Source organism: Amblyomma mixtum, chromosome 2 (assembly GCF_055824585.1).
Source record: "Amblyomma mixtum isolate Tamu chromosome 2, ASM5582458v1, whole genome shotgun sequence".
Classification (NCBI taxonomy): Eukaryota; Metazoa; Arthropoda; class Arachnida; order Ixodida; family Ixodidae; genus Amblyomma; species Amblyomma mixtum.
In genome coordinates this window covers 275,858,267-275,880,777 of record NC_143013.1, presented here as the reverse complement: position 1 = coordinate 275,880,777, position 22,511 = coordinate 275,858,267, and the positions used below count along the sequence as shown (strand labels likewise).

At 46.0% G+C, this 22,511-nt stretch overlaps 1 protein-coding gene across 1 annotated transcript in view; it reads right to left on the bottom strand.

Moving 5' to 3' along the window:
* LOC149364076 (uncharacterized) overlaps window positions 1–3,415 on the bottom strand; it is a 110,813-nt gene extending 107,398 nt beyond the window's left edge. Inside the window, exon 1 of the mRNA XM_089568632.1 lies at window positions 3,338–3,415. Within this exon, the coding sequence (XP_089424758.1) occupies window positions 3,338–3,415 (78 nt within the window). The remainder of the gene's footprint in view (window positions 1–3,337) is intronic.
* Window positions 3,416–22,511: the final 19,096 nt, after the last annotated feature.

Here is a 22,511-nt window from a genome sequence, read left to right as displayed (position 1 = left end):
GGTTGCTTCGGGACGTTAAACCTCATAAAACCAAACCAAACCAAACAAACGCTTTTATATGCAAAAATTTTGTGAAAACGAAAGTCGCTTGGCATTAGCCCTCGCAGATTCGTACAACTGCTACTAGAGGGCCCTGCTGCAAGCGTAGGGAAGAATCCAGAGTCTCATAATTAAAACGGCGCGAAACATACGACGGATAGATAGGCTAGACGCAAACAGGAGCTCTTAATTTTTCGCTCCGCATTCTGTGGAATCGGGCGGCGTACGGCTGTTGTACGCCTCATCGCTCTTGTAGCTCTCATCGGAGTTCACGTTCTGTTATGCTTGCTTGGCGGCCGATGAAGTGGTTTCGTTCTCACTTCAGCCGTAGAATCGGCTACTTTGAGGAAGCTGCGGATGTTCTGAAATTGGAAAATATGTCTCGCTTTTTTTGTAGTATGAACTCATGTTGGCAGCGTATGCACGCACGTTGATCTTCAATGTATTTGCATAGTGTAGAAAGGCGAATATGCTTTGAGATGTGGTAAAATATCTGAATGTATGACATCCATGCAATATCACCTGGAATTTGGCTCACTAAAGAAAAAAGTGTCCAGCGTGGGTCATCATGCATGCCATACGTGAGGCATCGGCATGCAAGGCCGGATTTTAGGGCTTATCATTCGAGGGCTCGTTTCTTATAGTCCAAGCTGTAATACTGACTCGATATCGACCTAACCTTATATTAACGTACACACGCCTACGCAAGAAAACAGTTCAACCAGACTATGTGTGTTCGTCAAAGATTATGCATGTATGTCCAGTCGACAGCTATAGCCCGCAAGTGACTGACGACAGCTGGGCGCAACGCATCTTGCTTCTTTTATGCTTACAAACCAACCGAAGCAATTCTCAGCGTAGAAATCTTTACTAGCACCGAACAATAAATTACAAAGGTTTGTCTGCAGTCATACTTACAGCGTATGGTAGAGATAGGCCTGGTAAAAGCGTTCCTTCACAATACAGTGTGATAAGGGAGGGGGAAACATCAATGTGCTTGCAACGTTTCGACAAGAGGACTTGTCACCCTCTTGGCAAAGCGTTCATTATTGGCGGAGTTTGTACAGGGTCTTCGCTCCAAGAAGGAAGGGCCAATGTGGTGGAGTATGGTATAATATTGACGCTGGTTTCCTTTTAGCATCGGGCCGATGCTTTTCGAACGGAGGGGGGGGGGGGGCTAATGACGCTAGCGCTACAGAAGACGACGACGTGAGGACGCTAAGAGAAAAGTACGAAGTTCGCCACCGTCGGACTCGGCCCCGGACGTTCTTGGGAGCCTTCCAAACAGCCCCCTATTCTAAAACTCCCTAATATGGGAAGACGTTTAGCGTTGGGACCGTGAACTTGAAAACCTCCAGGCTGCATAGCAGCTAAAGAGCTCTACACGGTTGACCTGTAAAACTGTGAAAAAGAAATACGTGAAATCATCACAACGGAAGATGACATGGTATGACTGGCTGTGTTGACCTGGAAAGACTGGGCAAAATGATTTGAGCAGCACGGCAAAACAAAATAAAGGGTAGCGGAAAAAGAGGAAAAAAACAAAAGCTACCCATAATGTGCCGCCGCGGTGGCTCAGTGGTTATGGTGCTCGGCTGCTGACCCGAAAGACGCGGGTTCGATCCCGGCCGCGGCGGTTGAATTTCTTTAGAGGAGAAATTCTAGAGGCCCGTGGCTGTGCGATGTCAGTGCACGTTAAAGAGCCCCAGGTGGTCGAAATTTCCGGAGCCCTCCACTACGGCGTCTCTCATAGCCTGAGTCGCTTTGGGACGTTAAACCCCATAAACCAAACCAAACCAAACCACATTCGAAACAGCGCGAAAGAACGGTATTCGCTACATAGAAGACGACGATACGCGGGCAGTGCCGCGGGACGGAGCGCTCGCGCTAGGCCAGCTGCGGACAGGCAAGAGACGATTTTGCTCGGGGGAAGCCACCGAATAACTGCCAGGCAGAAGATGACGGAGAGCGGTCAGTGTCGCGGGACGGAGCGCTCGCGCTAGGCCAAAAGACAACATGACAACGGACGATTTCGCTCTCGGGCTCATCTAATTTTATGGGGTTTCACTTTCCCAGGCGGCAAATTAGTGCTTACGCACTAATAGACACCGGAGGGTGCGGGTGCGGAGAAAGAACAGTTACTTTACTTGCATTAGTTTACTTACACAAGGGAAGGGAAAAGGGGCTCGTTATGACATACATGACAGAAGCCAACAGTCTTCGGAATCAAAAAAGCATAGAGGGTGTTACTTTTTGAATCGAAAGCTTCAACCCCTAGGTAAAGCCAGTTTCTTCATGGCAGCAAGTTTGACCTTCAAAATGACCTTCGCAACCAAAGCCCATGACACGTTACCAACGCATAAACCAAAGGAAAGGAAATGTGCATAACTGACCCTCCGGGACAGTGGACACCTTAGTCGCGCTTTCAGCTACGAAACCGATGAGTCATCACCGTACCGCGCTGAATACGCCGGTTCTCGTCCGAAGAAGAGCGGGAGCTTCGAAAGCAAAGGAAAGGCACATAGCTGGCCCCTGGGACAGTGGACACCTCAGTCGTGCTTAAAGCTACGTGGTGGCGGTAGTGTTAGATATGCTCTGCATGCGTTGCCACTGACAACGTTGTGGCGTGGCAGAAATGCGGCACTTAAGCCATAGGACGTCGGCGTTCCTTGTGTTCATTGGCGTCCGAGCTGACAACGTTTTAGACTCCGATGATTTTAATGAGGAATTATCGGGTGATCTCATCGAGCTTAGTGAGGTTAGGAGGACAGATGAGGCGTATATAGTACTAAAGGGCAGGTATGTACTATGATATCGTGTATTAGCGGACAGACGAGAACTAGGTGTGGGATTCCTCATCAATCAGGATATAGCTGGCAACATAGAGGAGTTCTATAGTAGGAACGAGAGGGTGGCAGCCATCGTAATTAGGCTTAATATGAGGTACAAGCTGAAGGTGGTGCAGGCCTACGCGCCTAAATCAAGCCATGATGACCAGATCGTTGAAATCTTCTATGAAGATGCGGGATCGGCAATGAACGAAGTGAAATCCCAGTGTGTTGTGCTGGTGGGCGACTTCAATGCGTAGGTAGGCAAGAAGCAGGCTGGAGACTAGGCGGTAGGTTACTATGGCATAGGTTCTAGGAATAGCAGGGGAGAGTTATTACCAGAGTTCGCAGATAGAAATAATTTACGGATCATGAATACCTTCTTTCTCAAACGGGCCAACAGGAAATGGACGTGGAAGAGTCCCAATGGTGAGACTAAAAATGAAATAAACTTCATACTATGCACTCACCCTGTCATCGTAGAGGATGCGGAGGTACTCGGAAAGGTTTGTTGTAGCGACATCAGAATGGTGAGGCCAATCCCACATCTTCATAGAAGCTTTCAACGATCTGGTCATCATGGCTTGATATAGGCGCGTAGACCTGCTCGACCATACTGCGCATGCGCGAGGAGCAAGTGACGTTACTACGCACAGCTGGCGTGCCTCGCCTCGCGCGCTCGCCGCTATGGGCTACTGCGCATGCGCGAGGAGATGGCGCCGCGTGTATAAGTGTGGAGAAATACACAGCTACTGCACCGTGTTCCATGGAGGAGAAACGCCAACGGCCATGAGCACAATGAACGCCGACGGCCTATGGCTTCAGCGCCACGTTTCTGGCACAGCCTTGTCAATGCCTGCAGCCCATATCTCTCTCTCACCACCCCACGTACCTATAAGCACGATTCAGGCGTCCACTCACCCAGAGAGCCATTATGCGCACTTCCTTTCCATAAAATGATCCATAGAGTTTCTTACTATTACCTAGAGGGAAAGCTGGCAAGCCGTCTATGGGAGTTTGCATGGAGACCCCACGTGACCACCTCAGCCACCATGGGCGCTCAAAGCATCATGGGGCGGTGAGCTACTTGTTGCGGAACTGCAACTTTTGGCCAAAAAACAATAGAAAAATAAAGCTGTTTGATAACTACAAACGTCCTAACATTCAATATCTTGTGTAATGATTGCAACAAACGACCAGAAAAGGATTTAAGTGCAAAGTTTGCCCAAAATAGAGACGACTCCCTCTCCTATTGGCCAAGTGATGAACACTAAAAAAACTAATATTTCGTAGTTAACAGGCGCACTTTTAAAAGTAAATATGTTTTCCAAAAAAATGTTGTTGTTTAGATACTTTAAGAGGTTTTTTAATGGCATTTCGGAAGAGTAAAACCTTTTATTGGCGTCGTGTGTCGTCGAGTTTTCACTACTATGGCTTTTGCACACTGCGCTCGCGCGAAAGTCGTCTGCGCACACACAAACAGCGTTTACGGAATGAAACATCTTAGTAAAGCCACTCCGTGTTCCCAAAAAAATACAACTGTTCCGCAACAAGTAGCTCACCGCCCCATGATGCTTTGGGCGTCCATGGTGGCTGAAGTGCAGCGCCGCCAGCTTTCCCTCTAGGTAATAGTAAGAAACTCTATGAAATGATCGGAGTGTAAAACGTTGTCAACGCCAACGCCAATGAACACAACGAACGCCGACGGTCCATGGCTTCACCAACGAGGAGAGGAAGAAGAGAAACCATAAGAAATAAATAAACGCTTCACAATTGATACTGCACATTGTCTCGTCTTTAATTCAGTCATAGTTACACGTACCGAAATTTCAAGGTTTAACAAGGGGGAAACCAAGCTAATAACAACAAGCTTAACCAAGATATACCAATGCCTCACGCTACGTATATCCTGGCATATAGCAGAGCTGAGCCACTGCCAATTTTTTTACTGTAAAACACAAGCCGAAGGAAATAGGTGCTGTTAACTCGTATTTAGCAGTGAAAGCAAAGCAGCATCAAGCATGACGTAGCTGACTTGTTGTTGACAATAGAGGTACGATCTCATGAGAAGTAGAGCTCGGGCCTGGGAGTTAACGGGTGCCGCTTTCTGTGTAAGCACTAAACTTGGCGATAGCTATTTCATGAGCCATGTGCGAGTGCTATGTGCGCTGTTTGCGGGCGGATAGTGTCGATCTATGAGTTTCGCGCATTATGCAGCAAGCGCAAACGTTGGCAGTTTTTTTTTTTCTTTCTTCATGAGGGATTTGTTTGTATATTGCCCTATTTTCTTGTTAAAGCATCGGGCCGATGCTCTTTCCGAGAGGGAGGGTAATGCCGCGTCTACAACAATAGCCGCTCGGCGGCTGTTCGGCACGCTGCTCGTGCGCCACGTTGTTCGCTGCTGAAGAAGACGAAACTGGACGTTCCATGCTGGCCGTCTCGGTGTGCGCTGGCATCATCTCGGTGTTGGCGTTCCTCTGCCGTCTGGACGCGGCGCTACCTGTACCAACTGCTACGTGACAATATTAATAAATCTTCATTGCACTTTGCTCTCTTTCTCGACGTTATCGTTTTTGCCGCGCAGCTATCTAGTCTGCCAACACTACCCGTGAGCACGCTGAAAACACGACTGTCTGGTGATCCATGAAGCAAGTGCTTATGTAGTCCACTATCTGCCTCGCATGATTGGCCTCAAATGCGATATCTATATTCCTACCAAGCTAAGTGGTCGCTCCATGTGAAAAGGGCTCCTACAGGTGACCTCCTCTCACAGAGCTTTCAGAGAATATCGCAAGGACCGCTACCTGACGTTTCCTCTTGAAATGGGACTATAGGTTTAGGTTCATTGGCACTTTTGCTGAAAATATTTTTTGAATAAAATTTTCACCTCGATTCAGCTGGGAATCCCGAGCTAATCTTAATTTTCCACAAACCAGTTCTTAAAGTGCTGTTCACTTTAAAAAACCAAAACTTTTGTTTTGTTTAGAGCAGATGCCCGTGGTTTAATGGAATATTTTTTCTTACTGACAAGGATGCACAATCCTTTACGTGTTTGAAAAAAAAGTAAATAACATAGAGTCATAAGGCTAGAGATCGGCTAAACGGAAGAATATAAAGGACCACTTGATGGCGAAAAAAAATTTCTGCTTATTCATGCCGCAGACGATTCTCAATACCCTGGTGATGCGGCCCAGAAGATTTTTGTTCTGAAACGCGATTGCTTTATTGTATCCCCAAGCCGAAAGAGTCATCCTGTATATATCCTGCATTTTCCAGGTCCATAATAACGGCCACTATCATAGCCAGGGTCGCAAAAGCAGGGAGGAATACATGCTTCTGCAAATCCACTCCTGTTTCCAGGCATGTCCACGTAGCACGACTGGAAAAAATGGAAATCCGGAAAAGAAAATATAAAAGCAAATTAAGGGTGATGCAAAAGCATACTCGAAGACTACTGCTCCTCTGCAAACTGAATTTCAGGCACATTTGTATAATGCCCGTCAACTGGGCAACGTGTTCGCAGTGAATGCTAAGTGCGTGACTGCAACGACCTGACAACGAGTACTGTCACAGAGAAGGAGTGAGGATCGGTATTTGCAGGCTACATTGCGAGCTCATCACGTCGTTAACTTGCTATTAAGCTATAGACGAAATTGTCTTAGACTTGCAACAGATCTGTGACGTTTATTAGGGTCTTGACACTGAAAGCGTGTCATTACTGCTTCAGAAACTCTGTAAAGTTAATGCCAAGGGATAAGAGAGATATAATTAAAGTAAGAAAAAGCAGCGCAACTTAGTGACCTAGCTGTCTCACCTGCCACCTCTAGGTTGCTTCTTTGGAAATTTTAGTGCGATTTCGCCGATGCTTGTCCGGTCCTTCTGCGACTTTGAAGCTGGGTTGCTGGGTGCCACCCGCCTGGGAGGCAGTGGCAGGTGACCTAGGTCACGTGATGTTGTGGTGTTATCATGTCAATTAATAATTAGTCGCCAGAGTTTGCCCGAGAAGACCAACAAGGGTCTCACAAGAACCACCGGTGACAGCACCTGCTATCGCAGGGCAGCGGCGATCGCTAAACCGCTGCACCACTGCGCCAGGAGTAGTATAAGGAGTCCCAGGGATATGAATGTAAAGTAAAGAATGCCGAATGGGATAATGAAAAACGAAATGCTAGCGCACCTAATCCGCATCTGGCCTAAGCAATCTAAACCGCCCGTCATTTTTGATGGTTCAAATATCACGCCGTTCCTTGTAACTTGCTCGAGGCTCGTCGTATGGCGCTTCCTTGCACCTTTTGGGGGAGGGGATGAGGGTCCAAATGCCAGCGCTCTCTTCCGTTTGGAAGTGGATTAAACCTGATGAAGGCGACAATATCTAAAGCACAGCTCTAGACGCATGGATGAAATTTGATGGACAGTGATATCTAAAACAAAGCGCGAGAGGCTGGAAGCCTAACACGCGGGCTTAACACGCGAGCAAAGCTGGTAAATTCACACCGCCGGGGTTTCAGATTGCGCTCCAGGCTATACGATCGTTTTTGATCACGCTTTCCCGGAGGCATCAGAGACAGATACCCGACAGTTTTTCCCGACATGGGGATTTTAATGCGAACGCATAAAAGAACAATGGAGCACGAAAACTGGGTTTAAAGGAATGGCGTATCCTAATAAAAATCAGTAGGCTTTGCGTTGGACGGATTCAGCCAAATAAGCAGCACTTTCTGAACTAATTTCATGAAATTGCTTCTTCGGAACCTCTAACTCTTCTGAAATCATACAGAGACTCAAACAGCGATCAGTGTTCATTCAGTAAAGCACGTGCTCAATGAATTAAACTTGATCAGGGTGGATGTTTGGGCGAGTTGGTTGCTCATGATGAAAACCTGTAGCGCTCGAGACGAGGACACAACGAAGACGACAACACATGCGCTAACTTTCAACTGAATCTTTATTCAATGCACAAACAGTTTTTAAATACTGCGCAAGCATCAAAATATCTTCCCACGAGCCTATCACACCGCAAGTCACTTTTCACATTTTGTACAAGCCATCAAGAAAAATCATCTTCTTTGATAAACATACAGATGGGATGCTTACACACTTATCTTCTAAGTTTTTATTCGTCTTGCTTCAACAATCTCCCGTGTTAGCTGTTTCCTGCTTTTGTTAATCACCAGGCATTCATCGAACTTCGGCATGCATGCATCTGGTTTACATTCCTACAGGTATTACAGGAACAGGTAAAACGGTTACAAGAGGCTGGGTATCCTGACGCCATTTTGGTGTCAGTGGCTGAGGGGATGATTCGTAAGAATAAATCCAAATGTCAAACTCTGCCTGATAAATGTAGGAAAACAGCAGTAATTCCGTACATGCACAGGATTTCCCATAATCTAAAAAAGATAGGTCAGCGAGTAGGCGTTCAGGTAGTGTTTTCGGCCCCAGATAAACTGGCAAAACTATGTAAGATGACAAATCCGTACTCTGTGAAACATCAAAGTTGTACAAAGAATCACAGCAAGAAATTTGTTGACTGCGCAGAAGGTGTTGTGTATTCCTTGCCACTGTCATGTGGTAAGGTGTACGTAGGCCAAACCGGGAGGTGCCTAAACGAGAGGCTACGGGAGCACAATAGGAATCTAGAAAATACAAAAAGGAAATCTTTCAGAACACTGTGAGGAATGTAAACCAGATGCATGCATGCCGAAGTTCGATGAATGCCTGGTGATTAACAAAAGCAGGAAACAGCTAACACGGGAGATTGTTGAAGCAAGACGAATAAAAACTTAGAAGATAAGTGTGTAAGCATCCCATCTGTATATTTATCAAAGAAGGAGATGATTTTTCTTGATGGCTTGTACAAAATGTGAAAAATGACTTGCGGTGTGATAGGCTCGTGGGAAGATATTTTGATGCTTGCGCAGTATTTAAAAACTGTTTGTGCATTGAATAAAGATTCAGTTGAAAGTTAGCGCATGTGTTGTCGTCTTCGTTGTGTCCTCGTCTCGAGCGCTACAGTTTTTCATCAATGAATTACATCGTCCATACCCGTCGCCGACGGGCGCCCGGACCGTTGCTCGTCCTTGGCGTCTTCACAGCCGCCTGTAAAACCTTTGTGCTGAATGAACACTCGTGATCTGTACAGCGCATAATTGCTGTATGCTGCCTTGATTGAGACTAACGTCTCGATCGGTGATTTCCTCAGTATAGCGCAATACTTCACCGCGTCGTGTTGTCCTGGCGTTCGCTCCATTGTTTCAATAACGCACCGACGATACAGGATAAGGCACACTCACAAGCAAGCCCATGCCGTCTTGGCCTTCAGGAATGTAGCACATTTGCCGCTGAAAGTATTTCAGCGGCGACATTATTCCAACGGGAACCTGCGGCAGCAATAGCTTCCAAATGGAGTAATAAAGGCAGTCGATTCTTGATATTCTTCTGCTAGTTTCAATTCATGAAAACTCGGTGTTGCACAAGATTCAAAAACACTTGCGCCTCCACAGGAGTCCCAAAATTTATTCCATGGCGGCAAAATGCGACGCTTTCACCGAACAACCTTGTTGAGCTTCTAAGGTCGATGCATATGTGATAATAGCCCTACGCCTTCGGTATAACTACCATACCTGCGCACCATGGTGTAGGTCTTGTTACCTGCCCAGTTACGTCCTCGGCCTCAAGATTGTCCACTTCTGTCTTCACGGGTTAAGCATCCTTGTAGGTACTGGCAATGAGAAAGAAACTGCATGTATCTTTAGGCGAATCGTGTATGCCTCATGGAGTAGGCCCAAGCCACAAAACAGCTGGCCCGACGCTCCGCCCCTGCGTTCTGTCTGTCAATAGGATCGACAGACTTGACGATACCGAGTTTCTGAATTGCAGAGAACGCCAGGAGTAGAACTACCTGCGAGTGAACGACGTACAGCTTTTGTCTCGCTCGTTCTGCCATTCGAGGGAGACGACGAATGTTTCGAGTACTTCCAAGGGTTGCCCGGCTGGGCCTCACAGCTCTCCTCCTGGCGCCTTGAGATGTGCGGGAATCCAAGAAAATGTACTGGTGATGACGATTACTTCGACGCTGCTGTCGACTCTGAAGCAAAGAGGCACTCTATCCACCATGACATCAACAACCTTCGCTCGGGTGCCGCCACCCGAACATACGGCACTCAGCTCAACAGGTGGCAACTTCTTGTTCGAACAGGAAACCGCTGCGAAATGGCTCTCTTACGCGGTAGCGTAAGCACCTCGTTCTGCTGGAAACACGTCTTCCGGAGGCATGGGCAGGTAGAAGTGAATACCACTTATGACACCAAGCTGTGATATTGGCCACGACAGTCATGGAGTCAAAACTGAGGCATGCTCTAGCGTTGTCACTACTAGTAGACGGCACGCCCTCTGCTGTGTTAAATTTGTGGCCATCCTCACAAGAAACTCCGCGGTTATGAATCACTTCTGATGCCCCGAGGCGCTTAGAATTTTTCCGTCTCCTCCTGAGCCCCTAACATTCCGAGGCTGTTGAGCGTCGGGAGGAAGTTCGCGTGCGTAAGTTTTTTTGTTGTTGTTGCTTTTGCAAAAAGTTACGGGGGCTAGGGAAAATAGTTTAAGAGAATTTAAAAGAGAGAGAGAGCGTCATACTATAGAGGCGAAGTAACGGGGCCGAAAATTCGTCGACCAAAACACACTTCACCAAGCGGTGAAACACAAAAATGAAGAAGCTGTTCTCGCATTAACCAGCCCTTTAAATTGTATTTTTACTCTTTAATGGTTTATATAACGGAAAAGTAAATTGAATGCCAACAGCGCAAACGACGCAGACAATGTAGAAGAAAACACAGGACAAGCGCTGACTCACAACTGAAATTTTATTCAAGGAAAGTAGTACATTTTATAGAAAAAGTGGCCAACTTATCAGCTAGTAAAAACAACCCATGTTTCTACGTGGCATCAAGGTATGCAACCTCACTGTCATATAATGAAATAGATGGCTTACTGACGCATAACCTTGTTTTTTTCCTCATGTGATATGCTTCCATAATCTCACGTGTTAATCGGGACGGGTGTTTGTAGAGGATATCACAGTAAGGCAATGAAGGAAAACAAGATTGGCAGTCGTTTGCGCTGTTGGCATTCAATATGTGCATTCAATATGTACCACCAACTCGCCCGTTTGGCTATAGTGGAAAAGTAAAGTTTAAGGTCACCTTACAGGAATGCATGATCCGCCGCTGTGGATCACTGGCTTCAGCATTCTGCTGCTCAAAATGAGTAATGGGTTCCATATCGGCCACGGCGATCCCATTTCATGAAGCGAAATGCCGAAACACCCGCTGACACTTCATGGTCTCCTCTTATCTGTGCACTTCTCTTCGCAAAAGCACCTGTCAGAGTCGGCTAAAAGCCTATTTTCAGAGCAAAGCTTGATGGTTTTGCTACCCATGGGATACAGGAAAGATTAGTGTCACTTTCAATGAGTGACAGTCATTTGGCGACAGCCGAGCAGTGTCATAGGATGAGGTTCAGTGAGATTCGCTGCAGAACGCACTCTGCGCGAAGTGAGTTCGGCGAACTCACTGCACTCGGCTTAAACGCAGTTCACGCTCTTCGTGTGCACATGCAGCTTCCCTGTGTGCTGTAAATCCCCGTACAATGCCGGGAATGTCGTATGATCCCCGTTATATTGGGGAAAACTACTCAGAGCAGCGGTGGCTTCAAAAAAATTCAGGGGCCACTTTGCTGACCTAAAGTGCGGTGAGGCGAAACCCTTAAGTGCAGTGTTGCTGCTTGTGTCACTGATGTGTGGTTAAGATGTCAAGCTTCGCCTCTAACAGTTGAACGCGACTGCGTCTTGCAGCGCTGCCAGGGAGTGGTGGTGGTGGTGGTGAAAACTTTTAATTTCTGAAATAGAGTTTGGGAGCCACAGAGTGGCCACGCTACATGGTCGGCGTCCCTAGTCCGGGACACCGCATGACAATGCCCCGTCTCTAGCCCGTTTCACCAGAGCCCTTTGGGACTCAAGCGAGGAGCAGTTGAGAAGGGCAGTCTCCCATGCCTCTCTGGAAGGGGTAGGGGAAGGGGGGAGGTGGGGATTTTGAGTACATGCCCACACCATGTGGAAGATATCACAGGTCTCCCCACAGTGTGGGCATCGCCCATCCGTGTTAGGATCGTAATGCTTTAAGATTGCAGGACAGAGTAGAGTACCTGTCTGCAGGCGCCTTAAAGTTCGCTCCTCCGTCTTACTCAGCCCCTTTGCAGGGGCCGGGAAAAGGCGGTGGATGTCGCTATAATGCGTTATAATTTCCTTGAATCGCAGCAGCGGCTGGTTAGTCTCCGAGCCAGAAGAGCTGGGATGAGGAGCCCGGTGAGTAAGCGCTCGGGCAGCCGCGTCAGCGGCCTCATTACCTCGTAAGCCCTGGTGGCCAGGAGCCCAAATGATTCTTTTGGGTGTTGGATCAGTGGCAGTCCGTCTTAGAATGCAAGCAGCTAAGGGGGAGATCTCCCCTGCCAAGTAATGATCACATGCTTTTCGGGAGTCCGTAATGATGATTCTCGAATTGGCGTGGGCGGCAGCAAGCGCTATCGCTACTTCCTCGGCTCGCATTGAATTCGGGGCTCGAAAAGAGAGTCCATCAACGTGCATTTCCTGGTGAACGACAGCGGCCGTGTAAAATCCCGTGGGCGATTTTACACGGCCGCTGTCGTTCACCAGGAAATGCACGTTGATGGACTCTCTTTTCGAGCCCCGAATTCAATGCGAGCCGAGGAAGTAGCGATAGCGCTTGCTGCCGCCCACGCCAATTCGAGAATCATCATTACGGACTCCCGAAAAGCATGTGATCATTACTTGGCAGGGGAGATCTCGCACTGTGGAAAGTGAAAGATATCCATGTGAAAGATATCTGCGGATGTATCTTTCACACCATGTGAAAGATATCTGCGATATCTTTCACATGGTGTGGGCATGTACTCGGAATCCTCACCTTCCCCCTTCCCCCACCCCCACCCGAGAGGCATGGGAGACTGCCCTCCTCAACTGCTCCACACTGGAGTCTCAAAGGGCTCTAGTAAAGCGGGCGCGAGACGGGGCCTCGTCATGCGGTGTCCCGGACTAAGGATACCGACCATGTAGCAGGGTTTCTTGACCCTCAAACTCTCTTTGTAAATTAAAGTTTTTCACCACCACCACCACAGAATGTCATCGCCCATTCGGCTACAGGCCTTGCTTGTCGGTAAATTGGTTTGTGAGGAAAGGAAATGTATCTGTCTCACATATCTGGGTGGCCACGTGAAACTCGCCGTAACGGGAAGGGAGGAATATGAGAGTGAACTAAGACACCTTAACCACTAGACGCGCCTTTGTTAACTCCAAACCATCGAGCTGGCATGGCGGAGTGGTTAGCGTGCTCGTCTCGCACTCCAGAGACACTGTTTCGATTCCTCAACTCGACCAATTTCCTACTCGGTTTTATTTATTTCTCTGGTCTGACTAGAAAGGTTAATTAGAATTATTTCTTAACTATTATTAGTCATTTAGTCAATAATTTTCATGCAATTGTCATTAAGGGCCGACACGGCTGCCGACACGGCTGCTAACGACAGTATGAGGCATTAAAGGCGGTCGCCTTAAAAGCAGTCAAATTAAGTCAAAAGCAGCGTTGGTATCGCCTAGAACACGCCTGCCGTGCAACACAGTATAGATGCTCTCCCTGATAAGCTTAATGCCCACCTCAAGGACACTGAAAATCAAGCACCTGTCTTCTCGCGCGATGCAGATGCATGTGCTGCCGACGTGTGAATCAGGATGAGCCTAGAGGGTCCTATTACTCACGTAATTACTGTCCAGGTGTGTGTGCTCCCGCTGCCGTGAGCTGGAATTTCGTCTGCGAAGACAAGCTAACTTCTAGGTTTCGAACTCGTCTACGGAAGCGTCAAAAGCAATTATATTTTTGTGGATTATAAGGTGTCCACGCAGGGACGCTCGCCGGTTTTAAATTTCGCCAGACTGTTCAGCTTTCCTTTAACCCCGCTTGCAAAAGACAGATTCCCCCCAGCAGATAAAACGCTCTCCAAGCAACAGGCCAAAGCCTGGCGGAAACTTCAAACTAACACCTATCCAAATCCCCAATTGTGTAGCTTCTATTCGGAAGGACTCTACTCAGACAAATGCAAAAATTGTGTTATCAAAGCCGATCTTAATCATATGATCTGGAACTGCCCTCAGTCCCTACCCGCGAGTCAGTTCATTACCGACTCTGCTCACTGGGAGGCTCTATTGCTCAGCCCGGACCCGGAGACACAGATCAAGCTTCTCCAGCTGGCTGAAGACGCCTCCGCTGCACAAGGGATAGCGGCCGCCGTTTAAGCGGGGGGCGACTTCGTGTCGCTCCTCTACATCCGCTGGAAATAAAGTTTCACCACCACCACCCCGCTGCACCTCCCAAAGACCTGCGATGTCACTGTATCAGATCCAACGGGATTAACCGCTATGCCGTAACACTCGGTTGACGTCATTAGCTGGAGGGTCTCTTTTGAGGGGCATCTGTAACGGCGTTCATGCATTTGTATACAATTTTAGTGTTCCCCGTTGGAGCAATCAATTCCACCATCACTCTTTTCCTTCGATTTGGGTGGTGTAATTGCAAGGCAGACGTGTGGCAGGACGATTGCAGTTAAAAATAACATATCCCACCCAGAACCATATTTTTATTCCAGGTTTCATATGCCTGAAGTTGGCCTTGAAGCTGGCGTACCTGCAGCCATAGTAACGCGGGAGACCTCGTCGATAACCACTCTACGACTAAGAATTGCTCGATACGATATCTGGAGCGTCAGCTATACTTTAACTTATGATTTTGAATTCATAGAGGACAGGAGCGCTGTGGAATCTTAAAAGTAATGAAAATTTAAGTAGACGAAAAAATTTCGAGTTTTTTAGCAGTCTTCATTGACAGGGCTGGAATTGTTTAAATTGTAAATAATGCTCAGCGTTCCGGGAAGCTTGCCGCGCATAGCATATACAGCTTTTGCAGTTATATAAAGTGCAGTTTACGAGAAACAAATATCATGGTACGAACATTTTTTTTTTTCATTATCATTCCAAAGCGTGCTAGGCTTGCGTGTCCAAAAGTTCAGATGCTCATGGACACACCGGTTACAGTCGCCAGCACAAAGTCGCACTTTCGCGGTATAATGAAATTTTCTCTAATCACTCTACGTAAAGAGGATGCACGCTAAGCGCACCTCGTATTCTTTCAATCAATCCTCCACACCCGTCATATCGTTCCGATATTACCCTTGATATATCTGTGGAGACGGGGCTAAGGCAGACCGTATCAAATCATTTTCATAGCATTTGAAGAATAAATCAGATTGCCTGCTTGGGTATGTTTAGCTGGTTATAAATGCCTAAAAGTGGCCCATAGCTGTAAAAATTACGCAGAGAACAGAAGAAAATTATCAAAACTTACGTGCTCTTCACAGAGGTCGTGCCCATCAACAGCGCCACTTTCCATACTGAAAAGGAATGAAATTGCTTTAAAAGTACAAAAAATAACCTATCGCTTAGTTCAAAGAATGAGATAACAATTCATTCAGCTTTACATCCTGTGCTCAAGCCAGAAGAAAGAAATTAGAGACTTTTTGCGACAAAATTTAGCATACTTACACGACCACTACCATGGCAATGAGAAATAAGCAGGACAGCGACTTTGCGGAAGACATCATTCCCTTTGTGTGGATGCCTTTCAGCTTGCCGCCAAAACTGATGCAGAGAACGGTTTCAGATACTAATTTACAGGAAATAATGATGTCATAGCTTCGTTCTATAGACTTATCGAAGTCCCTTACTATTTTGTAAAATTATGCGAACCCGAGGGCAGTCACCAAAACTGTGACTTGTCGCCAGCAGAGTACAAGCTGGCAAGCCCGAACTTTATGTACAACGGTACAGAGATCTAGCAAGCAGAATCAATAGAAGGATTACTTATTTAGAGAAGGCGCTTGTTTATACCTCACGCATTTTCATTGTCTTTCTTCGAGTACGTTCGGAAAATGGAGCCTACCAGCATTGTTGAAACATTTTGATATGACAGTTCCATTCAAAATCATGTTTTTTGTGTACACATTGACATTTTTTTCTGTTTATAATTTTTTATCTCGTACATCTTCAAAGGGCTACCAGTCGAGAAAAACTATTGTCCCTTGTAGACTTCTAGAATTTTAGAATTTTGTTTAAAGTGACCTCGCAAGAACAGGTGCCTACATCTTGTGACTGCCGCTTGAACGTTCGTAGGTTTTATTTGAGTACAGTCGTAAACAATGCCCTTACTTCTGGAACATACCCAACAACTCTGGACAAAAGCATTTTTGAGCGGGAGACCGTTTCTGAATGCAATTCCTTCGCATAATAGGGATTTCACTATAACAATGAATATATCCGCAGATCACCCAACGGGTGTGTTGCATTTTTTTTTCTATTCACATTTTAGCTGTGATCAAAAGCGTTCCCCATTGGTTTTTTAAGACAGTCTTAACAGTTCGACGCTATCGATGGAAACAGCTTACAAAAAATATTTCGCTACATATCACAAGAATAAACCGTAACCTTCAATATTTTCATACCACTATCTTACAATTATGAAACATTTTTGTCCGAAAATTTTGTATTGGGAGAAAACAGCGCACCCTTAAGACACGGACTGAACAAGACGGGACAACACAAATATTTCATAATTGTAAGATTGCGCTATGGAAATATTGAAGCATCCCTCTTGTGGCAAGGTACTATCACCGAGAGGTTCCAGAAGAGCGGCCTCGTATTGCTTCACCTTCATGAGAAGGGAAAAAGAACGAGGTCGGCCACCAGAGACTCGTTTTAAGCTCCGTGTTTACGAGTCCTTGCGCACAAGCTTGTAAACTACTACGATGTCGAACTAGGACAGTCGCTTCAGCGAGCGAGGTGCCTTGAGGGGCTTTTCAATTTGGCTGGCCTGCACGAAGCGCACCGGCCATTAAACCACCCGTACAGGCAAGGATGAAATCCTGATGCAGCCTATACAATGTCAAAGCTATCTTTCTTAGTTGCTGAATACATGACCTCTGCCTTTGAAAGAAGTCGGCTAGTGTTAGCAGCCATTTTCTCTTGGTCCTTTTCTTTTTTAAGTATGCGGCCCCCTTCCCCACGCTGCGTTCGTCGATGTGCACTTTTGTTTTTAGCGTCGTTAACACAGTGGCCAAGATGTGGAGACAACTGCAGGTGTGTGAAAGTTTCTTTGCTCTTTTGACTTCAGGCATCTTCCATGGGATATTGGTTAGTTCTGACCTAGTGTTCGGAAAGCTGGCATATTTCACAAGAATGTACAGTCAGGCCGGAATGAAACGCGAACAGAGCATGTCAAGAAAACAAAATATTTTACCTGCCTACTGTCAGCTGAAGTGCACAACTAGCCTGATTCATGTGCCTGGGTAAAGGGCCTACTGAAATGCGTAATCGAAAATAGGTTGTAAAGGAATATCTCGCTGCAAAGCAGAAATGTATGACATATGGGTGTTCGCGTTTCATTCCGGCCTAACTGTACACATAACGATCACGCAATTGCAAACAGCATTATTTTCGGAAAGCTAACAAAATTTTGTCGTGCAGGCTGCCTTGCTTAAATTGCCAGGCCAGGTTTTTAAGAGAATTGTAGCCAAAAAACTACACGTTGTCTCAATTAAAGAGATGGCTCACACACTTCATCGCGATTCCGGAAGAACTTGATGCTCTGAACACTATGTCAAACCTTCTCAGACTTCGAATGTTACAGTAACAAAATGCCAACTTAGCAGACGAGATAACTTTGCCACTTCAAGCCACCTAAAAAGAGGTTCATAACTCGCTCTGAAGTTGCCAATCTATGGCCCACTCATAGCTCTGCATATCGTTACGACACAAATGGTCGTAACTTTCCTTAAATAAGTGCCTTAAGTTCTGACCACGAAGTCATCTACTCTCGAGCCTACTCACACGATAACCTATCGTCTGGCGATGCCGATAGCCACTAATTGGTAAACTGCCTTCTTCACGCACTGACATTTGGTTTCAGATTCTAGTGCTAATGTACAAAGCGTGGAAGCTGTTGCGAAGACCCGTTGGGTGGCGTAGGTGCAGTTTTGAAGCCACGTCGACGAGTTAAGCTTTGTGGGTGATGTCGTATCAGGACCTTTCCTTATCGTCGATTCCGCTCCAGGACACAATGTACGCTGTCCTTTACTCACCACTCATTCAGAACTTCCTTCGCTCTCTTAGCTCTGTACGGAAATACGCGTAACGAATTAATGCGTCCCTAACTTCCTGTGAGATATGTATCGCTTAAAACAAAAGCCAGGCGATACCAAAAGATGCACTCGAGACTCATTCACAGATCGCAGCAAGCAGAGTCAGCGGGCAAAGCTAGACAAGCAGCAATTTAGCTACTGTGGGCGATTGTTATGTAGTTTGGCCTAAAATTCAGCACTCTTCATTCGTAGTATTCTCACTGGCCCGCGACCAGGGAACACGAGCAACCGATTCACAACAGCGAAATTTGCTTGAAAGGTAGAAATCCTGTGTCTGATTCAATGAGAACGGTAGATATTTATTAAGAAATATGCTTGCAACTGTGAATGTCGCACGGTAATGCAGAATTATGAGTTCAGTAGGAAAAGCAAACTGCTGGCACTTGCGGAGGGCTGCTTTCTGAAATGTTGTTTCTCTGCTCCGCATAATACGTAGTGCAATCCAACGTGTATTGCACTCGCAGGTGGCAGCTCTGCAGACAATGAAACTGCATTTCAGAATGTAAATATTCGTGTTCCTCTCGTGTTTCAGTGGGACTTGTCGCAGTACTACTCATCATATCGGTTTACTCACGGGGCACAAAGTGCCGTCATTAGTAAGGCTGAGCGCGCGAGATGAAAAATAATGCCGTTATTTTAGTCGAGTGCTCGCCCTTCCATAATCATGTCATCAAAAGTTTGGGTGCGGATAGAAGCTGCGACCAAACAAAGGCGAACCTGAGCGTACCTTTGTTTGGGCCCTCCGAAAAGTTAAGCTATTAGTACATCATTCTTTAAGTCACTTTTATCACCCAACAATGATTAGGGACGAAACGATCTTTAGTGATCGAGACAGATAACTGTCGTATCTTCTATGCTCGCGTGTTTCCGACACTGAATTTGCTAGATTGTTTTGGAGTCTCACTTATGGTCACTTATGTCACATATTCTTTGCTGCGTTGCGCAAAATCTTTAGATTGTTAGTAGCAATTATGTTTAGTTACACACTGCTGAGTATCATGTTGTAAAGAAATCATATGGCGCAGTCCCCCGAGATGTTTAATTCTTCGGGTCACAAAACAAGCTGCAGCTTGATAGAGTGCGCCAAAGTAGGATCTTTATCAACGTTCCAGGTGTTTCTATGTTATTGTGATTTTAGGAAGTACAATTTTATAACTTCGTATAACGAGCGACGAATTGTTTATCACTGCATTTTTTTTAGGCATCCAGGCGTCTGGTGCAATGTGCCTATGTGCCTATAATTTTCACTTCGTCTGCTACACAAGGTTTTAATGTGAGATCGTCATGTGCGAGTCTTTCTACTTAGATGCTTTTATATTTTTTGCTAATCAGTATTTGTTTTTATTTCCAGTCTCATCCATACAATCACAATCACTTACAGCCTAGTGTTTTGGCTTAGTGTTTGGGCACCGTTAGAATAAGTACACTAGAGCACCTGCTAAAGAATGAAGAACGGCACTGCTCCTTCCATCAGCTCTAGCTGGGAGACATTAATCGCTGGTTTCTTCAGTTACTGCAGAACTGATCATGTGCAGTGCAATAAAATTTTTGCACTGCATCGTCTCTTCCTCAGTCTACCAGATTATAGAAAGTTCAAGAAAGGCCAGCGCAAGGGCAGAGAACCCTAAATAATACCTCCCTGAGAAGTTAAAATACTCTCCTACAGATTCGTTTTTAAGCACTTAAATTGCTGTAAAAGTAATTCGCAGATGATGTCCTAAAAAGACCTTGTCGGCATGAGAAAGAAACTCCCTCAGGGCCACGTATCAACACCTTCAGCGAAGGCGTAAATATTCCCATTGTGCCCGGTAAAAATCTTTCTACAATTTAGAAACAATTTATTCCCTTTTCAAGAAATAAAATCCAATCAGGGAGTGCGATAGGGGACAAGGTATTTGTTCCCGTCTCGTCATATTCTTTGCTTAAACTTGTTTTCGTTCATTCACTAGGTACTGTGTTGTGTTCAGCACGTTGCATGTATGTCATCATAATGCCGCAAAGTTCCCGCTCACTTCTTTTTAGTCTGTGCGCTGCCACCATGCTTAGTAGCCACTCATACTTACCACTGTCGACAGCAACAGGTCGACACACTGTTGAACACTTGACGTACAAAGAGAAAGAAGAGCACTTTGCTCGCTAATTACCAAAACACTTATTTAATCATGGCACCCTGGTACGCAACACAGTGCAACTTTTAAACAAGGACGAAGAAAAGACGAGACACCACCAGCGCGGTGTGGTGTACTTTTTTCGTCCTTTCCTCAACGTTGCGGTGTGTTGTATGCCTATCTCTCATGAATTACCAACTAGCCCGATCAGTCCGTATTTCTCTACACATATAGTAAATATGCCATTATAATCGCACCCACATCATTGAGGACGCTATTCAGTTACCACTGGTCAGTGACGTTGCGTTCCATGATGCGCTCTCCGCTAGCCAGGCCAGCGACTCTATTCATGCGCTGAATGGCACGCAAGGAGAAGTGGAAGAATTTAGGCTATTATTTCAGGGACTCGGCATTTCGTATTTCTGTAGAGGAGAGCTACTACGCACCCAGGCTTAAATTATGACAGCGGCAAAGCCATAGTTGTGCGAGGCTCTGCGTCATGAAAAACCAGCTTTTTTCACATATGATCTCAACAGCATTCTTCTCGTTTACTTTGTTTTCTTTATCAAAAGCCTTAACAATCGCTGGATCCGCATTTGTCTATCGTCATGTCCTGTTGTTGCGCTCCTCTCATGCCTGTTTTCCTTATATTTTTTTTAGGTGCTACACAATATTGAAAGGCTAAAGCTCGTTCGGACAGAGACCAACGTAAGATGTTCTCGCCATCAATTGCACAATCGCACTTGCTGGCGAACGAACACTGCGCCAGCAGGGTGAGTGTACCGAGGTGCCTGAGAAAACCAAACAAAAGGATCAGCAGGTGTTCTGTCCGCTGGAGCCTACCGATGCACAAATACAGCATGGAGACATCTTGCGCAAGATTTTCCACAAACGCAAACAAAGAACAATGGAGTACGCTTCCACGCTAAGCGTAAGTAGTGGAAGGGCGAGTGTGAATGCTGCATGATTCTTCATATCTCTCCTTTCATCTTTCTTAATCACTTCTTCGCAGGAATGGTCCAGGTGACCGTCCACTGTAAGATATCGCGCATCTGCTACCTACGACCCCTACCATACGTGCTTAGGAATAAGCTAGCTGTAACCTCATTTTTACGAGAGCTGCGCTACTTAGAAGAGGAGGAAACACAGAAGCTCACAGAGAATACGGGAGGCATTTTGAAGCTTTTGGTGACGTGTAATAATTGCGAGTCCTACCCCATGTCTAGTCATAACTCTTGCACAGACATGTACAAAGCATTCCAGGGGAATAAGGAGGCGATTTGCCTCGTCTTGCGGCCGGACGGCCAACCAGATAACGACTGCAGCGAAAAGCACAAAAACCGGCCTCTTTGTGCAAGACCAAGATTGCATTTCTGCTCCAATAACCTTCTCGACATGAGTGTTTTGACGCAACTTCTTCGTTTTAGATATATAGGGCACCTGTCAGTTATTTAGCAATTGCATTCCCAATCAGAGCAGTTCAAAATATTACGAATCAGGGGGGGGCTACTTCAGCGCCGTAAGTACCTAAATTTAGCCAAACTAAAATTCCTTTCGAGAAGCACGCAGTGTCGCATCTTTGAGGCATCCCAGACATCAAATTTTTTTCTTCGGGTGATATATTAAAAGCAACGCCAGCATCGAGCCCCAGAATCCTGACGCGAATGCAGAAGGTTCGATGGAGAGGCAAACAATGTAAATTTTGCGTTAAAATACAGTCGCAAGCTGCGACGGTCACCATAACTGAATTTGAACTACCATTCAAGTTTGCTGAACGAAGGAAATAAGCAGGTAACACGACGCAAATTAGTGTGCTTGAAGCACTGAAATTATTAATCCCAGATAACAGTATTCATTCATCTTTCACTACTGTTAAACAAAAATTCGTGAGCCCCCTTTTTCTACAGAAACTTTTAAGAAGGTTGGTTGGTTGGTTGGTTTATGGGGTTTAACGTCCCAAAGCGACTAAGGCTATGAGAGACGCAGTGGTGGAGGGCTCCGGAAATTTCGACCACCTGGGGTTCTTTAACGTGCACTGACATCGCACAGTACACGGGCCTCTAGAATTTCTCCTCCAAAGAAATTTGACTGCCGCGGCCGGGAGCGAACCCGCGTGCAGTGATGCTTCAGAAATAATTTAGTGTAGGACTGCTAGCCAACATGCGTGTTTTTAACACGCTATGACAGCCAGTGAGCAAAAGATGTGAAACGGTACGTGGCAGTG